This window comes from Nothoprocta perdicaria, unplaced genomic scaffold (assembly GCF_003342845.1).
Source record: "Nothoprocta perdicaria isolate Ctin4 unplaced genomic scaffold, notPer1 scaffold_7, whole genome shotgun sequence".
Lineage (NCBI taxonomy): Eukaryota > Metazoa > Chordata > Aves > Tinamiformes > Tinamidae > Nothoprocta > Nothoprocta perdicaria.
The window spans coordinates 5,803,556-5,823,142 of NW_020455976.1; the positions used below are offsets into that span (position 1 = coordinate 5,803,556).

Genomic DNA, 19,587 nt, shown 5'->3' on the forward strand with positions numbered 1-19,587 from the left:
GCGCCCACGTGGCAGCCCCGCACGCAGGACTACACCTCCCAGCAGCCCCCGCGCGCGAGAGGCCTTACTGCGTAGCTGCCCGGGGAGGCGCCTGCCCGACAGCGCGCCCCGCTTCCCGCTGCTGCTCCGCTTTCTCGCGGATCAAGATCCATCCCCGCCCTTCGCGCCGTCACGGCTCTGCCTCGCGCCTCCCCGCTCCGGCGCGCGGCGCACAGGCGGCGCCTTGCCGTCAGGCGGCGGCGCGGGCGCCCGTCGCGACGCGCGCAGCGCGGCAGCAGCGGCGGCGGCAGCATCATGTTGGCGAGCGGGCGGCGCGCAGCGCCCCGACCCCAGCTCCTGTAAATGGTAAGCGCGGCTCCGCGGAGCGCGGAGGGGGCAGCGCGTGTCCCCCCCCCGCCGCCGCGCGTGCCTGGCTCGCTGCCGGCCCCTGCTACTTGGGAGCAACTTGGACGGGGGGTCGCGCGTGGCCGCGGCGGCGCGTGGAGTTTGGGGAGCGCGAAGGCGGCTCTCCCTGGCGGGCTCCTGCGTGGGTAGGGACTCGCCGCGCGCGCAATTTGGGAAGGCGTGAAACCTGCGGGGGGAGGGGGGCTGGTTTTGCTCGTTTTCCCCCCTCGAGGTTAAACTAGCAGAGTGCTTTTCCCCATCCAAATATATATATATATATTTTTTTTTTTTTTTTGAGTGAGCAGTGGGCACATACGTAGATATTTTTAAACTTTTTTTAGAACATGCCCCGACGTGCTCTCTCCCCCTAAACCCCCAAACTTCATTTTAGCATCGCCCCGCTGCTGGATGTAGGCATGTGCGATGCGAAGCGCAGCGCTGTCGGGTCCCTCCTTGCCATGTGGGACCGCGATGTCACGGTAAGGAGCGAGTCCCCGCCGGGGCCAGCGGCAGCCCCGGGCGCTCGCCCTGGCCCCGCGAGCCCAAACGCGTCACCAGGACGGGCAGGAGCGACGCGGGGTGGGGGAAAGAAGCGGCTCCAGGAGCAGTTGCGGGAGGTCCCGGGATGCTTCGTCGCCTGGTGCCCCTCGCGGCTTCCGCGGGCGCGTCCTCGCTGCAAAGTTGCCCCGCGGCGCTCACGGCGCTCGCCAAGTTATTGTCGCCGGATGATGGGGACCTGTCCGTCAGGCGCCGGGGAAGTCCCCGTTTACTTAGGAAATTGCACGTGTGACAAAGGCGGCCGCCGGAGTGTGGTGGCCGCCGTGAATAGAGGGAGGGAAGGCAATTAGCTGCCGTGTTGTTGGGGCTTTTTACTTGTCACGCTGCAGCCTCGTTGCTTTTGTTAGCGCCGTGTAAAGGGAAATCGCCGCGTTTTGTTTTGGTATTAAGGCCCTCCGAGGCTGCGGGCCGGCACTTGGCGCGCCGAGGCCGGGGCAGCGGCGCCGGCCGAGCTCGGAAAGCGCCTCGAGGCTTCCCCGCGTGCCCCGTGTTCCCCCAAATCCCCCCTCCAGCCTCGCCTTTCCTTCTGCTCCGCGTTCGCCGGAGCCCGCAGCACCTGAAACCGCCTCTTAAACTCACTCTGCTTTTGCAAAGCGGAGCCGGGAGCGGGGGGAAACGGAGTCTGGGGTGGTGCGGGGGGGTCTCTTCGTATCAGTCTCGTTCTGTGGGCTCGTTGCTCGGGGGGGAGGCGCAGGGGGGGCCGACCCGGCCGCGCCGTCACCCAGGGGCGCGCGGGGACGAGCGCTGGCCGCGGCCGGGCTCGCGCCGCGCGCGGGACGTCGCTGTCCAACTCGTTTAGGATGCGGCTGATGATGGGCCGGGGAGGCGGCCGGGAGATGCTCTTCTAACGGTCACCCCCCTTAAAAGCGGCCTTTTTTATTGCTTTGCTACTTGGCAACTTTCTTTTTTTTCCAGATAAATAAAAGATGAGGGACCGCCAGGTGCAAACGTGTGGGGTTCACTGAGAGGTGCAGGGGGAAGGACCCCCCCTCCCCTCCATGGCTGATCACCTCGGGGTGTCCCCGTTCCCCATGCTCGGGGGGAAGAGCAATAGCCGGGGCTGGGTGGTGGGAGCCCTCCCTGCACCCATCCCTGCGCCGCCTGCCTCGACGGGGCTGCGCAGAAATATTAAATACTGCTAAGGGAAAACGGGGGCGGGCAGGGGGGGACAGCAGAGCTGGTGCCAAAGGTCTGCCAAATGTCACCTCAGAGTCACGGCGACAAGGAAACACACTGTCCTTGCAGCTCGCCCCACCAAAAAAGAAAAATTGTTCTGAAGGACTTGACAGCCTCGCAGGCAAAGCGGCCGTGGCCGCACTTGGGTGCTCCCGCTCGGCCGGCCGCGCCGGCTCCTGGCACCCGTGCAGGGCCCTGCCTGGTCCCAGCAGCGTCCCGCATTGCCCAGGTAACTTGCTGCTTTTTAGCCCTTCCGAGCAGACATACCTGCCGGAGGGGTGGGAGAAGTCATCTCCCCGCGCCCTGCACGGGCGCTGAAGGGAGACACCGGAGAAGCGAGGGGGCTCCTCTAAATTTCGATAACCGCAGCAGACAATTTAGAAATAAGACACTTCTCACTGCCAACATGACAGCGGATCCTGAGCACTCAGAAAACACCAGGCCAAAAAAATGGAGACATCTTGATCTTTTAAGACAGCTTTTCCAGTACTTTAAGTGAAGGAGGGGGGAGCGGGGAAAGAAAAAGCGGGAGAGAAAAGCTGCAAGGAAAATAATACAAAGCCAACGCAATTGGCATCTAGACAGTAAAGAAAAAAGTTTTTGAGGTTAAGAGAAGGAAAGGCAAAGCTGTTATGTACCCGAGGGATGCAATTTTAGTGGGAATGGAAGATTTGAGTGGTAAAGGAGGAGCGCTCGCCTCCGGCTTCTCGCTCTTGCAGCAGTTGGGCTGCTGGCATCTCAATTTGAATTGCTGGGTGAGTAGCACTTTCTGCGGGCGCGCTTGCCTGGCCGTCCGACCGCTGAACTTCTGGTGCGACTTCCCTCCCTCCTCCCGCTCCTTCTCTCCTGGCGCGTGGAGTCCAAAAACCGGAGGAAAAAAAAAGAAAAACAAAACAAAACGAAAACGCAAACCCAAGCAGGCATCTCTCGCTGTGACCTTTGTTAGCGGCGCTACTTTTATTTATTTATTTTTTGCTAATCGTTTTTTTTTTTTGTCTTAATTAGGGCCGAGCGTGACTTTTCGATGGCGCTTTAATTTTGTAAGAGCCGGGAGCAGCTGCGGAGGCAGGTTCTGCGAGACGGTGCCGCAGCCGGGCGCCCGCACTCCTCCTCCTCCTCCGCTGCCTTCCTCCGCTCGGGCTTGGGGAAGGGGGGCCCGGAATTCCGGGGCGCTTCCCGGCTGGGGATGAGGGAGAGCTGGTGGCAGCAGCGGGGGACGCGGCTCCCCGGGCGCCCCTCGCAGGTGCCGAGCGCGGCAGGGGGGACGCGGGAGCGCGGGCAGCACCGCACGCTCCGGAGGCAGCTCCGGCTCCGCGCGTGACATCACCGGGGCTCGCGTTGCTCTCCCGCGCTGGGGGCGGAGGGGGCCACTTCAAAGCCTCCCTTCTGCGCCTAATTTCCTTAACTCTGAGCCCATGCAGGTGAAAATGTGGTTTTTGTTGGTTTTTTTTTTGGTTTTGTTTTKTTTTTCTTTTTTTTTTTTTCTTTAAGAGAAAAAGTTGGTTTGCAGCAGGGTACAATCGGTTGCAGTTCAGGGTTTTTTTATTTTTTTAATTTTTTAATTTTTTTAATTTTTTTTTGGTGTGGTTCAAGTATTGCCATAAAAAGTGAGGGTTTTTTTTTTACATATATATATATATACATTTAGAAAGTAATGAAAATAGCTACTGATTTTTAATTGAGTACTTTTGGTTTGATTGATTCTCACTTAAATTTTCTAAATTCTTTGGGAAGCTCCGTCATAGTGGAGATGATTTAAGATTTTAGGGACACTACATAAAAATGCTTTCATTTAATGTTAACGGAATATGAAAAGAATGATGAATTATAATAAATATGAGATAGAGTGTGTCCCGACATAGTGTTTGTGTACTTGAAATCCAAGTGCAGGAGACTTTGTATCTATATTACAGGAAGTAAACCATTTCTGTACATTCTTTGTAATTATAAATAAAAAAGGAAATGTATTTGAGGATTGTAGGCAGTATCTCATTTTAACAGGAGGTTTTTTAGGAGAAGAGGGAATTTTTGCTTTTCTTTTTCTTTTTTTAACCTCTGCCAGGCTGGCTTGTGTAGTCACTAGATGGAGAAGAAGGAATTGCATGACTTGAGTACCTGTGATACCGTTGCCTGTCTGAATAGCTTAGTTGATTTATAGCCCTTTCCTGGTATAAAGCCTGGATTTGATAAAATTCTGCAGAGATTCCTAATGTTATTAGTCAATATCTAAAGTGGCAGTTATTTAGATATTTCTTCTTTCGCTGCATGTTGGGGCACACATGTTTTACATGAGTAGTGATGAAATCTTTTAAGTGTTTTACCTTTAGAGGAGTTCGTTCTGTGCAGGCTCAGGATGAAAGGCCTGATAGCTCTGTATCAATGTGCATGCTTTTTATTCTGGAATATATGCAGGGCATTTAAATTTCGATGTGCATTCAATATCTCATTTGGGGGGAAACTTCCTACTGAGTTAATTTTAAAAATGATTGATTTGGACCTGCTTAATTCTATTTCTCGATTGCTTTGTGGCAACGCGTAATATTTGAGCACATAAATCAACTGAAAATGAAAACAATTTTTAAAAAGCCTTGTTATTTGTTAAGCTCTTTTATATACATTTGATACATATATATATTGGTACAGAGCACAATCCACTGTAAGCTGTGAATACTATATTTTTAAAAGCTGCACTGGAAATTGGCATCCTGTTTTAAAGTATTATATGCGTATTCATTTTTTTAATAAGGCTGATATTACTACAGTAGCCAAAGAGAAGTGTATGTAGTCATGCCTGCTGGGTGTTTTTTGTTAATTATCTGTGTTTTTAGCAGCCTTACGTTCGAGTTCTTATTGTAAACAGAAGTCAACAGATAGCCTAACAAAAGCAGAGCAGCTCTTTCTCTGACTGTGTGTGCCTGTTTAGTGCTGAAATACATGGTTTATATGCAAAAAACAAAGCTCTTTATAATGTGATAGTTTACATAATGATAAACAGTAGGTAAAATTGAGATAATAGATCTTCATACAAAGTACCTTAAAGTAAGGACTATCAGGGTGATTATGCAATCTCTTTTTTGCTTCTTTTCACTTCTCCCTTCTTCACAGCTTTTCTAAATTTTAGTACATGCGTATTTTTCTGTATCTTTTCCTTCTCCATCTCTTTTGTGATAAGCGTCATTTCCTGAAGACCTGTTTTAGTTTCATCAGCCTCTCTGATTTCTATACTATGCTATTCTAATTACAGAACATAGTATTTCTGTATACAGTTTATGGCCACTATTTAGGAAGGCAGTATTTTTTTCCCATAGTCCGATGTCTGCTCTCTTTCTGCTTTTCACCTTGTTGTACATAATTGAAGGCTTGCCTGCTGTAAAGGAGGTAATATCTCTTTCTAGTAGTTACCTCAAAAGCCCAAAGAAAGCCCCAAATACTTGTCAGGTTGGGGGAGAAGCACTACCTCTCATTTTATATGTATACATTTATATATATATTTATAGAATTAATAGCTCTGTGTACCTCCATGCAAAGAGCCGAGCACTTTGCCTTTCCTTCTCTTACGGGAAAATTCACCTGTTGATCAAACGAATGATAAGCCAGAAATGCAGCATAGGACGAGGCTGGGTCTGCACGGGCTACAACACAGGGGCATCTGGGCTGGTGACTTCTGCATCCAGGTGTTGCAAAGCTCAGGCACAGCAAATGCAGCAGGGAGCTCTCTTCATCCAGAACCAGTAAGGGAAGGGGAGAGGGAAAACCTTGCTGGCAGGAACATGTTTTTTGGAGCATCTCAAAGCAAACAGCTGGACAGCTGTGGCTGAACAGGTGCTTGCTCAGGATGGACCTGATGGTCACTGTCCAAGACTGCAGCAAGAGTTTGCAGAAGAACTTCCATTTTTCGCCTTTCTCAAAGAAAAAAAAATATATATATAGTGAGTAATAGTAAGATTCCTGTGCACGGTAGCTTTGCAAGCCGAGTATTAGCACCTTTGGCAATAGTGCCTCACTGCAAGGCTTTTTAGTTCTGCGCAGGAACTCACAGGCAGCAATTAGAGCTGGAGTCCCCTTCCCTTCCGCTTTCCGCTGGAGGATTTGGCATATGCTAATTGTCGCCAGATCGTTTCCCGTAATTGCCTTTTGGCAAAATTAAGTGGAAATTTCCTGAGCGTTTTCAGCTCTCCCTTCCCCACCCCCTCTCTCATCAGCGCGGTCCCTAACGTGAGGGACACGGAATGAGTCCAACACGGCAGCGTGTTCAGGGGGCGCTTAAAATTAATAGTTAAGAAGAAAACGCTGATTTTCTTTGGTGCCCTGCTGGGCTGGCGAGCCCAGGAGGCTGCTCTGGTGGCGGGTGCTCCGAGAGGTGGGATTCGGGCAGTGGAAGCTCCTGCTGGAGCAGCCACCGGAGCCGGAGAGAGGGGGACGGAGCAGTTAGGAGCGGCAGAAGTGCTGCTCTTACTCTATTTTATGTGATTTTAATTATTTTTTAAGGGAAGGGCTGCGGGGGGTCGGCGGGTTCTGTCACACTCCCTGAGGGGGGGTATTGTCCCAGCGTGGGCTCGTCAGGGCTCCTGTCATCGCTTGTGCAAAGGGGAAAATGAGCCTTTTTTTAGCAGGGAGGGCCGGGGCCATCAATGGGGCCTTGTCTGCAGCCACAAAGCGGGGCGGCCAGGGCAGGACCCTCCGCAGCCATGGGCCGGGCTGACCCGGGAAAGGGCTCGGCCACCCCCTCAGCTGCAGGGAGCAGGGGACTCAGCTACAGGGAGCAGGGGGCAGCAGGTTTTGGGGCGGGGAAGATGCTTGGTCAGGTGTGAGAACACCCATTAAGGGAAATAAAGTGTGGGTCTCCTCGCTGAGCAGAGCAGGGCAGAGCCCGTTCCTTATGCTTTGAGGGAATGCATCCCGGCTAAGGAGGATGTGCGGAGCCCAGCGCGCTGGTTCGCCGCGGGAAAAATCCCGTCTCCCTTCCCAGTGTCTTGGGTGCTGCAGAGCTGCTCGGCAACATCTGTGAACGTTTCAGTGGCTGCAGCCAGCAGAGCTGCAGTGGCACCATGCGGGAAACGTGCCGAGACAAGTCACACACCTATTTTTAATGTAAACTAGTGTGGAGCCATTGCGGGAGGGCCTGCTGATTCCAGGTCACCGTGGGCCTCCTGCACCCACGAGGAAGGCAGCGGGTGGCAGAGCCCCCCAAAAGCCCCACACGGCTTTTGTTTTACTGAGCGGGGCTCCTAACGGCGCGTGCAGGGCCTGTGTTTGTTGTTTCTTGGGGAGCAGCAGGGAGGAGGACATGGCTACAAGGCAGGCGGAGCTCCTGCCCTGCGCGTCGATCCATGGCCACCGGGGTGAGCGGCAACCTTGGCTTCCTCCCGGGTTGCCCATCACGGAGGCCGAGTGGGAGCCTCCGGGATGCCAGGGCCCCATCCATCTCCCAATCCACGTTGCTCGCTCATGGTCACCATGGATGTGCCCAGCCATCGAACGGGCCTCGCGCTCCAAGTGCCACCAAGGAGCTCCCTGCTCACGGACACGGGAGGTTTCGCCTTGATATGGCAGAAACCTCCATTGCTGCTGCCCCGGGCCGCAGTGTCTCTGTGTTTTATATGTATGTCCCATTTATATGGCCCAAGCCCATGTTCTGCATTTGCAAACTGAAGTGGCAGCAGCAATCTCTTCCTGCGTGGAGGCTGGTGTCTCTTTGTGTATGCTACAAAGTGCCATTTCATTTTATGCAAGTCTTGGGTTGCTTTCAGAGACTTAGGAACGATGGATTTATACAGCATGTATTAACTCCTTCAATAAATGGGGAGTATTCATCAGTGAGGTGTATTAAGTAGGGCTGTAAATGCATACAACTGTCTTTTATCCTGTTAATGAAATATCCTTACCATGCAGCAAAGACTAATACACAGCGATTTACACACATGATTCCCTGCAGTTGTAATGGAAACTTCAGCTTTTCTTCTTGTTTTTGTTTTATTTTCTTTTCCCTAACAGCACCTACATAAGCTCTGTGCATCTTGGGACCCCTCTCAAATGTCTTTATCAGCCCCAAATTTGGGGCGAGAGTGCATTCCAAAGTTCCATTATTTCATATCATCTGTGTTTTAAGCACTCCCAGAACCATTTCAATTTCATATATAGAGATTTAGTAGCTGCGTCCCTGTGGGGACAATTTCCTCCGGTTTGCTGCAGGCAGGGGTTATCAAGAAAAGCAAACTCCTCTTGTTTTCTCTGCAATTCTTTACGGTGCCCTCTAACCCAGCATGCGAGCCCCTGGCTCTCGGTGGCGAGGGGTGATTTATGTGCAGATGACTTGGTCCTTTGTGGACGCTGGGACTCTCCACAGCAATCCCTGCTTGCTCCCGTCCTGCGCCCGCCGGTGCCCGTGCCCATCTCCGCAGGCCGGCGCAGCTCCGTGTGTGACATAGCCATAAATGGAATTCTTAAAAGTTGCCAGAGAAATTCCTGCATCTCGGGATGGCTTCTGGCTTAAAAGGGCCCTCCGTAAAGTACTAGCAAGTGTGTGCTGGAAAAGGGCCTTTTGCAGGGGGAAGGCTAAGGTCATCTAATAGGTGTCTCCTCCTCTTGATGGCTTCTGCAGTTTACCTTTCGCTGCCAGTGGATGGGGTTAGGACCACACTCGTTACTCTGGCAGAACTCCCATTGGCTTCAAAGCTAGATGCATATGCAGGATTAATCCTGCTCTTTTCCAGCAGACTCTTTCTGTTTCTTTCTTTCTTTTTTTTTTTTTTTTTTTTTTTTTTAACCAGGGAAGCTTAGTTAACCTCAGGAATGCCGCTTAGAAAGACCAGAGTGTTTAGCATATTATGCATAATTAGTTCAGCTTGCAAATAGCGTGTGCTCTTCCCAGCTAGGTCCTCTTTTCTCAGGGTGTAATAAAAAGGACGATGCAGAATACCAGCCTTGCCGGAGGACAGGCATACTGGTCCAGACGGATTTGCAGAGGTGCTGGTTTGCACTCGCCTGATTTGGACAAAATAATCATAAGTGTGAAAATGCTTTTCCCTCTTCTCTTCTCTTCTCTTCTCTTCTCTTCTCTTCTCTTCTCTTCTCTTCTCTTCTCTTCTCTTCTCTTCTCTTCTCTTCTCTTCTCTTCTCTTCTCTTCTCTTCTCTTCTCTTCTCTTCTCCACACCCCTGCCTCAGTATGATCAGAGTAGGAAAAAAAGTCATATATGAATTGTCTATTTGGCAAAAATTGCTTACCTGGGGAAAAGTTTGTGAACTAAGCTTCAAACTCTTGGCTGTTGATTTCTGTTTATCTTACTATTTTTCCTCTTGCCTGAGAGACATTAAGTAAAATATATAATAATCTAGCACTTATGCCATTTTACCGGTCTTTCGGGGGCTTTTGGTATATCACAGCAGCAGGAGGTGGTTTCGCACAGCATACATGTGACTCCCTATAGTTTATCTGTCTTTGGAGATGCAGACACTTAAGTCCAGCTTTCCTCTCCAGCGCTGCTTCTTGTTTGTTGGCTTAGGTCTGACCCTATAATGTTATTCCATCACTTTTTTTTTTTTAACTAACCAGTTCTGATTTCTATGAAAATAAGCTCTCCATGGAAGAGCGACATTAACACTGTTAGTCTGTCAGGATCTGGATGACATTTTGGCGATAACGTGAAAACAACTGGGAGAGCAGAGAGCTCTAGCAGCTACCAGCCACGCACTGCGTCGCTCAAAGCAGGAGGCCATAGAGTCCTTTGCAAACAAAAATCCCACTCACTGGGAAGCAATTTTGTGGGGGAACGAGAGTTTCATTTGGTCGTTTGGCATGCGGAGTTGTGTGGTGCTGAACAGCAGCCCAGGAGTTTGGGTGGTGTGTAGTGTGCTTCGCTACGTGGCACCCTTGCCAAACCCTGCGGTACTTTCGGGCAGCTCAGGTGGTTGACTTGGAAGAAAATAGGGTTTTTGGTCCGAGTGTTTCTGTTGACTTTTTGGATTAAGAGGCTAAATCCCCACAGCTGCTCTGATGTAAAGCCAAGATGGTTCTTTGTGGCCGAGGCTTGTCCTTGGTTGTGTGACTGACAGAAGCTCTGACCTAGGGCCCAGCCAGCACGGCAGCCTTGGCTGCCTCAGCCGTGCTCCGCTGGTGGGACCTGCCGTGCCCCGGGCTCGTTATTAGCCAGGGGTCTATAAGGGTTAAAAAAAAATAAGAAACAAGATAAAAGTTGTGGGAAGCCTAAGCACTGCCAATGCACTTTGATGCATAGGAATTCTTCTGCAAAATGTCACGTTTGGCAAATAGCCCTTTGCGTGCCAGCGGGTGGATCATACCACCAGCTCCTTCCTCCTCCTCCAGGATAGAAGCTTGTTCTTGAGGAATAACGGAGGTATTTCTGAAATGCCTCTCAAAGCAGCTCAGGGTGCTCAAACCCAGACGAGGTGCTGAGGTGTGCGTGTTTGGGGTGAGCGTGGGGACCCTGGAGCCGTGTCCGGGAGCCCGGGCTGGTGGGAAGGCGCCGGGGAGCCCGAGCGGCAGCGGCTCTCGGGCGCTATCACTGCTCTGTTTTAATGTGATTCCTTTTACTTGATGTTAATGCAAGTTGTTCCTTACTTAAAGTAATAAAAGGAAATGAAGACACATTCTAAAATGAAACCTGACTCTAATCCATTCATCATCTAATACCAGCCTCTTTATCTTTGCTGGTACCTAATCTGGTTAAATGTCCCTGTTGTAGGATTTTAGTGAAAATCCTCTATGGGGAATAGGGGTTTTTGCAATTGGATTACTCGCAGTAAATGGTCCAGCAGTTCACTTGTTTCAGCTTAATTTTTTCTTTGTGATCTTGTAAGGGTAAGTTACAGTTCAGCCTGCCTTTGCCTTTCATTCATTCATTCCTTCTTTCGCTCTTTTTTTATTGTTGTTAGGAAAAAAGATCTTTCCCCCCAGAGCTAGGAATGTGACAAGTAAAATCTCGTGATATCTGCGCGATTATTCTCCCCACAAGAGTTTTAATTTCAATGGCTTTATGTGTGTTTCTAACATTATTTTTACAGCTGAATACTTTAGTAGCCTAATTCGCAGGTACCCAGTTTCCATTTATTCGTGCTCTCCAATGAATTGATAATTAATCAGCTCTCCTAAAATATATATATATAAAATATGCAGGTGATCGCTTGTCAGCTTAATGCTTGCTGATGAAGGGAATACTCTAGCACTACAAAGGCTTTTTATCTGGCATGTTCTTGGTGAACAGTAAAACTGAGAGTGGGAATAGGAAGGGGAAAGGGAAAGTCCTGCAGGTCAGTGACTGCTTGGGTCCCTTGCTAATTAAATGGGGGGCTCTGCCAAGTGCTCTGCCCGCATCTTGGGGGCAAAGCCCTAGATTTTCAAATTAGAAATGAAATTTTAAAAATTGCTGCTGCACCGTGCAGGAGCACAGGAGGTCAAAAAGATTAAAGATACTCATGCGCAGGGAAAGAGTGTGAATAGTTCCAGGCAGGCGGAGGGGGAATGCCGAGAAGGGACCTGCAAGTGTGTGAGGATGGTGCTGAAATCCTGACGTCCAGATGCGCTCTTTGCTGCGGGAGGAGGCTCCAGCTCTCCTAACACCCCAACGTGTTTTCTCTCGACAGTCTAACAAAGTGCCAGTTGTGCAGCACCCACACCATGTACACCCTCTCACGCCGCTTATCACGTACAGCAATGAGCACTTCACACCGGGAAACCCTCCTCCACACTTACCAGCCGACGTAGACCCCAAAACAGGTAGGTGGGAACTCGCTCTGTGTTTTGAGGGTGGCTCTCCTCTCCTTGCATGGCCTGGGCAAGGGCTGCGGTGGGGAAGGGTTTCCACTGACAGAGCACCAAAGGGGACATGCGAAACACAAGGCACAGGCGAGGAGCTGGCCCAAATTGTTTCTCTTTAAGCCAATTAGGCTTCAGAAGTGACCCTACGGGGTGAATTTTCATGGAGCCTCTGTGCGGTGACACCAGAGTTGCATGCGTGGGGTCGTTTGCAGGTGTGTTTCTCTGCGAGCAGGATACTCCATGCAGTAGCTGGATCTATTAACGGCTTGGTTTGCATGCACGACCCAGAGAGTTAAACATGTACGTTCTGTGATCTGCGCTTAAAAAATTGCAGCTGGAATTTTAAAGGTGGTAGGTCATGACCGCTTTCGAAATGAAGCTCTTTTAATTCCCCAAATCCCATTGTTTCTGTGTCAGGAGTTCAGCCATTTTTCTCCTATAATGTTGAATTTTCATCTACCCTAGCTACTTCACTGTAGCCATATACTTGCAACTCTTTTCCCCAATGTAAATCTACCCGGCTCTCCGTTCAGCCTGAAGGACAGTCGTCTTGAATTTAGAGCAACGTATAAAACCCTGACTAGATTTATTGGTGTTACAGAATAGAATTTACATGTTATTCTAACTTTTTAAGAGTCCCTGTTTAACCTTAGGGCCCAGAGAAGTCAAACAGTGTCAATCTTCCTTCTTTAGGCTGCATTGAGCTCTTGGTAACAGTGTTTTTGTTTTTGTTAATCCAAATCCCAGCTAGTTAATTAGAAAGTACATCTGAAACTGAATTCGTGTCAAGAGTTTGTCAGAAGAATAGCCCTGTGTTGTCCCTAACGTATGCAGATAATTTATCTAAGCTCCAGTCCTTGAATGAGGCAGTACATTAGCTGTTTTTCACCGCATTCGCTTCAGTTGGGGCCCCCTTTTAATTGTACTTAATGCTAACTTCACATGGCTTAAAAGGAATCCATCTCGCCATCCCTGGGTATTGCAAGTGAATGGCATAGTCAGCCCCTCATTTAAATAATGGCAGTACAGGGAATAGCTTTTAAATGGTTATCGTAAAACATATGATTAACGTCTGTAGACTGTTTACTTTTCTTCTGTGAACATTCTTTCAAGTGTGCAAATAGCTCACTGTATGGTTAAAGCCCAGTTAATCTGTTTGGTTTTTGTAATGGAGAAAAAGCAATGCCTGCATGAAAATGTCACACAAGGAGATTTAATTTAGAGATTAAAAGCTTCCTGAGTGACTTAAAAAAACAGGTTTTAGCCATGAATACAGTGCCCCTTCCTTTTAATGCTCTCTGTTTTAATTTTGCTTCTATTATGTTATTGTGCTCTGGCTTGTTACTTGAAAGACTCAGTCCTGTAACCCTTACTCAGCTGAGTAATTCTTACATGCCCTGAAGGTAAGAGGGTGGGATTTGGGCTGATCCCTGGAGCTGAATTCTGCTCTCTCAGTAGGAGCTGCGCCCGATCGGCCAAGGCACATGGGCTCTCTCCCCAGGCATCCTCAACCCACTACTTTTACCCACCATTTAGAGGTCTCTGCTACTTGATTTTTGGGAAAGGCACCAGATAAAAAACTGTAATATTTTTCAATCACCTCAGAAGTGTAATTTACCATTACATTGAGTGGGTAGCTCGTTTTGGAGACTCCTTTGGAATAATGCCCTGCTGTTGAGCACGCAGTCCAAGTCTATTTGGGGCTTCTGTTCCTTGATGACTTTGAGAACCAAATGACCATGGATGCAATACAGAGGTCACTCTTCTGTTGGGCATTTAGGCACAGTGTCACGCTCAACCTGTAGCTGAGACTACTAAATTCTTAACCCAAATAATAAAGTCATTATCTCTGGTTGAAGAAATGGCCAAGGAGAGAATCACACCAGTTTTTCTCGTTGAATCTCATTTAACAAGATACCAACAAGCTGCCTTTATAAACTAAGACTGAGAAACATCCTTTGGAAGCTCAAAGTGAAGACATGAGCATTGTGATAAATGTGTAGCAGTACAGGAACATGATTTTTACTTTTATTTCTGTATTTCTGTGACTCACTACTTTATTTTCCTCTTCCTTAGGAATTCCAAGGCCTCCACATCCTCCAGATATATCTCCTTATTATCCATTATCACCAGGCACTGTAGGACAAATCCCCCATCCGCTAGGATGGTTAGTACCACAGTAAGGAGTTCCATTTTTTTAATTTCCATTTTAATTTTGATGTATAAAATTTATGTTAGAAGCTTGGGTGTCTGTGTGCGCATGCGTGTGTGTGTTGAGATAAGTCTGTTTGCCAACTGCCACTTTATTGAGTGGTTATCAATTTACCCACCTCATAAAGATTAATTAAAACTTATACCAGGTCATATGGTCTTAAACAAACATGGGCAATTGGGCACAGCTTTGCATGTTGTCTCAGCTAACTGATGGCTTGTGAAGCATGAATTTTTAAACCCTTCCACAGAAATGACTTGTTCTCATTAATGGCCTTACACTAAGCCAGGTTTCCTTTTTTTATATATATATAATATGCCCTGCAATTTGTTTTTTTTGGCACTCATGATGGTTTTAAAGGACATCTTTTTTTTTTTTCTTTTTTAATTATTAGGACCATTCTTACTATACATGTGCTGTTTTAAGTTTCATTGGCTTCTGTTCATTTTTCTTGAGAAGATCTTTGTGTTGATGAGCAAAAGCTCATCAAAAGCTCATCATTTCTTGGTCAAAGTGATGTTGGACAGTTAGTATCTGAGGAAGGGAGTTTCCTGACAGACAAGAAATAGGAATGAGTTTACTTCCAATTCGGCTGAGGAGAAAAACAGGGAAAGCAGCATTTTTGTTTGCTTGCTTATTTTTTTCACTAGCAAAGCCTTCTAGGGAATGAGGTTTCCTCCAATAACTGAGTCCCTATTTTCTTTTTTTTTTCTCCATGATGCCATCTCTGCAATGGGTTTATAATGAATTTCCACGCTGCTTAGGCCTTTTGTGCAGCATATTTTACTTAAATGCTTTATAAAACACATTTGTGTTGCTGAATACAATGGTTCTCTGCATTGTAAATCAACATTATTATCATGTTTTTCCCACATAACAGGCATTTAGGCCTCATCCAGAGTGGGGAGATTATATTTCGTTAGGAATGAATTGCCCTGAGCTAGGAGGATTTTCTTCCTGCTTGAGGTTATTTGACCAGCTGTGCTAAAAATTCCTCTTTGCTGGTTTGCTCTCCTGAAAGAAACAGGATTTGCAGCAGGAAGGAGGGCAGAAGGAGGCAGGGGTGCCCAGGTACACCAGAGCTCGGGCCCTTGGCTGCGGGGTGATCGTGTCCCTCACCCATCGTCCTGCTTGCTGAATCACCCCAGAAGAGCATAGCACAAGCAGGACAAAAAAAAAAAAGATTTCTCTGAAGTCATAAATTCCTCCTCATTTATGCTGATTCTGTGTAGGAGATCCTGCACACTGGTAGGACGTGTGTCATCTCCTTTTTCCCTCCTTTCCCATTTGCAGTGCAGCCAACGTATGCTCCTCTCTTGCAACTGCTCGCCTCAGTTTTGCATAGTAAACGCCTCAGTACCTAAAACAAATATACTGAGGTACTGCCAGAAGTCAGGAGCATTCATCAAGTGAGGATGTAGGGAAGAAATTCCTTCTTGTTGCTGACTAGCTTCTCATTGCATAAATGTGTCCCAGTGCCTTGCATGCCTTAAAATGACACGCGTAAGTCCTTCTTGAGCCAGACCCAAGCCAACGTGGCCATATGTGGCCACTTTCAGTACCCAAGTGACAACAGCCACCTTCATCACAGCAAGGGTCTGTCATCACCATGAGTTATCCTAAAGGGGACACCAGTGGTGTATTTGCTTACCCACAACTCTTAAGCTTCTCCCTATGCTTTTTGCTGCAGGACGATACCTTCATCTTCACTTTTTGGATATGAACTTTCTGAAAAAGTAACATGATCAATCTCACAAAAGTATCAAAAAGCTTTTTTTTTCCCCTCTCCTTGCCACTCGTGCTTCACAGTCAACTTCTCAGTCCATACATCCTCAGTTGGCCTGGATATCTCTAACAGGGTGCCCCACCAAAGAAAGGATCCTACCCATTCAAGTGATATATTTGAAGGACAGATAAAAAGAACTAGCCAGCACAGACAAACCTCAATCAGAAAAAGTTGTGTGTCTTTCATGAGGATGCTGTTTTGCATGTTGCTGTATTTTTTAATTATTGTAATGAGGTGTGATTGTCTATTGGTTACCCACAATACTTCTTGGGGACTCTCCCCCGGTAACTCTTGTCAACACTTGTTAATCTGACAAAAGGCTACAAATTAAGCTCTGTTAATTTAATGTTTTCTCACCGAGATCTAAATACCGAAAGAGGCCCAAAGCGCAACTGAAGTCCTTTGATTCACTGTACTTTATTTTGGTATAAATTTACATTCATTATTGTTTTCCTTTGGATGTGTAGCCCTCAATTAGTGTGATGGCTCCATTAAAGCAAGCGAGACTTCGCCTTTAATTATTACAACAAAACACCTAGTTTCAGCTTGGGGAGAGGGTCTCTATTGACATAAGCAGAGGTTATAAAATTTAATTAGCCATTCCTATCAGATTTATGGCATTCAAATTGTTCTGTGTTTCTTTCCTTTGATCCTTGCTGTACAATCCCCAAGATTTTTGTTCTGATCAAATGAGAATAAAGCTTACTGTGCAGAGAGAAGTTTTTTGTTGTTTTTTTTTTTTTTTTTTCCCCAACCCTTTTTTCTCTCTCTCATTCTCTCCTTCCCTTCTTTCTGCCAGGCAAGGTCAGCCGGTGTACCCAATCACGACGGGGGGTTTCCGCCACCCTTACCCGACAGCCCTGACTGTCAATGCTTCCATGTCAAGGTGAGTTCAAAGGATGTCCTGACTTGGGAGTGAGTGTATCTTCTCTTGATGTCCCCTCTTAAGGAGGGCATTTTTTGGGGAGATGCATTTCTGGAAGTGAAAGGACAGTGCTCAGATTTTGGTGGGGTGGAGGAGGAGGACAGGGCGAGTCTGGTGAGGCGTGGACAGAGGTGAAGGGAGAGGGAAAACATCTCTAAAAGCCAACGAAATGAGCAAGCCAGGAGAATGTGATGCTGAAAAAGCAAGGAGGAGAAGTCGTGACACCCTTTGCTTTCCGGGGCTGTCATCTGGAGCGATGCTCTGCGTGAGGCGGAGGTTGCTACCCAAGCAAGGCTATCACGCTATGCCTTCCCCCACCAAAGCTCCACACATTGATAGGCAACATGAAAGGACCTGCCTGACCCTCTAAAGCTTTAGAAGTATGTATTTCTCCCCCTCTCTACCTCCAATTAATTCCATCTAATTTTCCAGGGGCTGCTAGTTTTATTTACAAACTGGTTGGCAGCACTATGTTTAAGTAATCAGTAATTGCTCCTAATGATAGTTTTATTTTCTGTTCATCTGATTTTCAGTCTGGTTAATTAAATCGGTGGAGGTTTAGACTTTCCTGATGGGCTGAAACAGCTAATCCATTTTGATGATGGCACATAATTAAATTAGCATGCATTACATAGCAAGGTTCCACGTCTCTCCCCTGCTCTGTCCCTTCCTGTCCATCTCTGCAGTGTAGTGTGTGGAGGTTGGTGTATAGGAGATTTAAGGAGGCAAAGATTTAAAAAAGAAGAAAAAAAGAAAAAAGGCACCTTAAGCAATGGGTACCAATAACCAGAGCTCATGAGTGAATGAGTAGGGAAACGCTTATACTCTTTAGAGCAATAGAAGTAAAGGTAAAAATTAAAATACGTCCATGTTGTTCCAGCAACTAAAAAGAGACAAGTGGAAAATCAACTTAAAAAAAAAAAAAATAGACCCAGCACAGAGGGGAAAAAAATCCTGAGTTGGGGAGAGAGTTGCAAGTTTAAACAATGGTTCCCTCCCTGCATTTAATCTTTTTAAATATCTACAGAAGATTTGCAGGCGCAGTGCGAGGCAAAGTCAAGCTTGATTTAGTTTAATTATTATTAGAGAGGCTAGTCATTTGGGAGAGGGGGGAGAAGTGGGAGGGGGGAGGCTGTATTCCCAAGACAGGCTTTATGAAAGGTATCTAGTTAAAAAGAGTACACAGCAAATTAAATACATTATTGTGGTAATGGGACGACAGAAGTAGAGGTCTATTATACTTATGGCAGTTATAGGAAATGTAGGCTCCTTGCCCTGTTCTAGCACATCCTTTGATATTCATTCCATTCAGCAGCAGGGCCAGGACTTCTCAGAATTAAGTGATGGGTCATTATACTTTAAACACCATGGAGAAGCCTAGATTGGCAATTAAACAGCACTTGCTGACACTCGCTTGTGCCACCCTGTGACCCCCTTTAGATTGAGTTGTTGGAGCTCGGGGCCCTCAGCCTGCTAAATTGGTAGCAGGCACTTCTCCTGACGAGGGCTGGCTCTGAAATCTGCCGGCTTCAAAGGGAGCAAGATCATGTATAAACCATAATGTGGGTGCACCGTGGCTCAAAAAATAAGGCAGGAATAGATGAAATGTTACAAGTGCAAGGGGAAAATGAGAGAATAATGACAAATCTAATGCAACTCAAAGCAGAATTGTTGCACAGAAAAATGCATCCCACTGCTTGTGCATAAAATCAAGGCAGGCAGATGACATCCAGTTAACAGAAACATGTCAACAGTGAAGTAAAGTGAGAGTGAGTAAGAGAGAAGCCCCTGAGACAGCCAGGAACAAAAAATTAGTTGTCCTTAACAAGTTAAGACTCATCATTATATTCTGGCTTGGAGCCATAAAAGGAGACAGTGGTGTATAATGAGCTGCTTAGAATTTTTAGGGTGTTTATTGCAATTCATGGAATATTTGTCTGGGAAAAAAAAAAAAAATCCGGGGGGATGCTCAGGCAAAAGGTGAGGGGTGTGCGTGCACACACATGGCCTCTCTTTTGGTCCCTGCCACGCGCCCGGTGCACCCGTGTGCTGGCACGCGGGCTGGACAGCAGAGAGGAGATGCTGGTCCTTCGTTTTGGAGAGGAAACCAGCACAACCAGGTGCCAGTGCCCAGAAATACCCAACATTGCAACCAGGGCAGAGCCCAGCTTCGCCCACCTTGGCCTTTGAGGCCAATTCCCTTTTTCCCAAAGCCTCCCTTTAAAAAGTCCTACTTGTATTTACCTGCATTCCCGTGTAGATCTTCAGAGCATATAACGCTTCCCAGCCCAGAATATTCCCAAAGCTTAGCAATTACAGTCCGTTAGTTAGAGCATGCTTATGAATAGTTTATAAAAGGTTAATGGGTGACTAATAATGATTTTAATAAATGGTTTAGACTATTAGGTAGTGTCTTCAGGTTGTTTTAACCATTTGCAACATTTTTCTCTGCTTGTCACATCCTCTCTCTTCTTATGCATGCAACACGCTTAATGACATCTCTTGATCCTTTCTGACCCCTCCGTAATGTGGCCTTAATGTAAATGGAGACTGGGTTAACTGACTGATGGGCAAACAGTGCAGCCCGTATGAAAAAACAACTGCTGGGAAAGAAAATTGGGAAAAAGCTTAACAACATCACAGCAGATCCAACGCTACATAGGAGCCAAGTGGTATTTGTGGTGTTTAGGAACCCTTTTCCCAAGTCTAACCTTCTCCAGGCTCGGTCTTTCCACCCTTTCATCCTTGTGCTGCCCTCCCTCACTGCCCC

At 47.3% G+C, this 19,587-nt stretch overlaps 1 protein-coding gene across 22 annotated transcripts in view; it reads left to right on the top strand.

Annotated features, from left to right (window-relative positions):
• The window catches only part of TCF7L2 (transcription factor 7 like 2), a 167,764-nt gene that overhangs the window by 131,265 nt on the left and 16,912 nt on the right, over nucleotides 1–19,587 (top strand). For 17 of the 22 annotated variants that reach the window (XM_026050598.1, XM_026050603.1, XM_026050604.1 and 14 more), the window contains 3 exons: nucleotides 11,720–11,852; nucleotides 13,971–14,073; nucleotides 16,692–16,778. In XM_026050598.1, the coding sequence (XP_025906383.1) occupies nucleotides 11,720–11,852; nucleotides 13,971–14,073; nucleotides 16,692–16,778 (323 nt within the window). The remainder of the gene's footprint in view (nucleotides 1–11,719; nucleotides 11,853–13,970; nucleotides 14,074–16,691; nucleotides 16,779–19,587) is intronic. The other 5 variants (XM_026050599.1, XM_026050602.1, XM_026050609.1 and 2 more) reach the window with 1 other exon arrangement.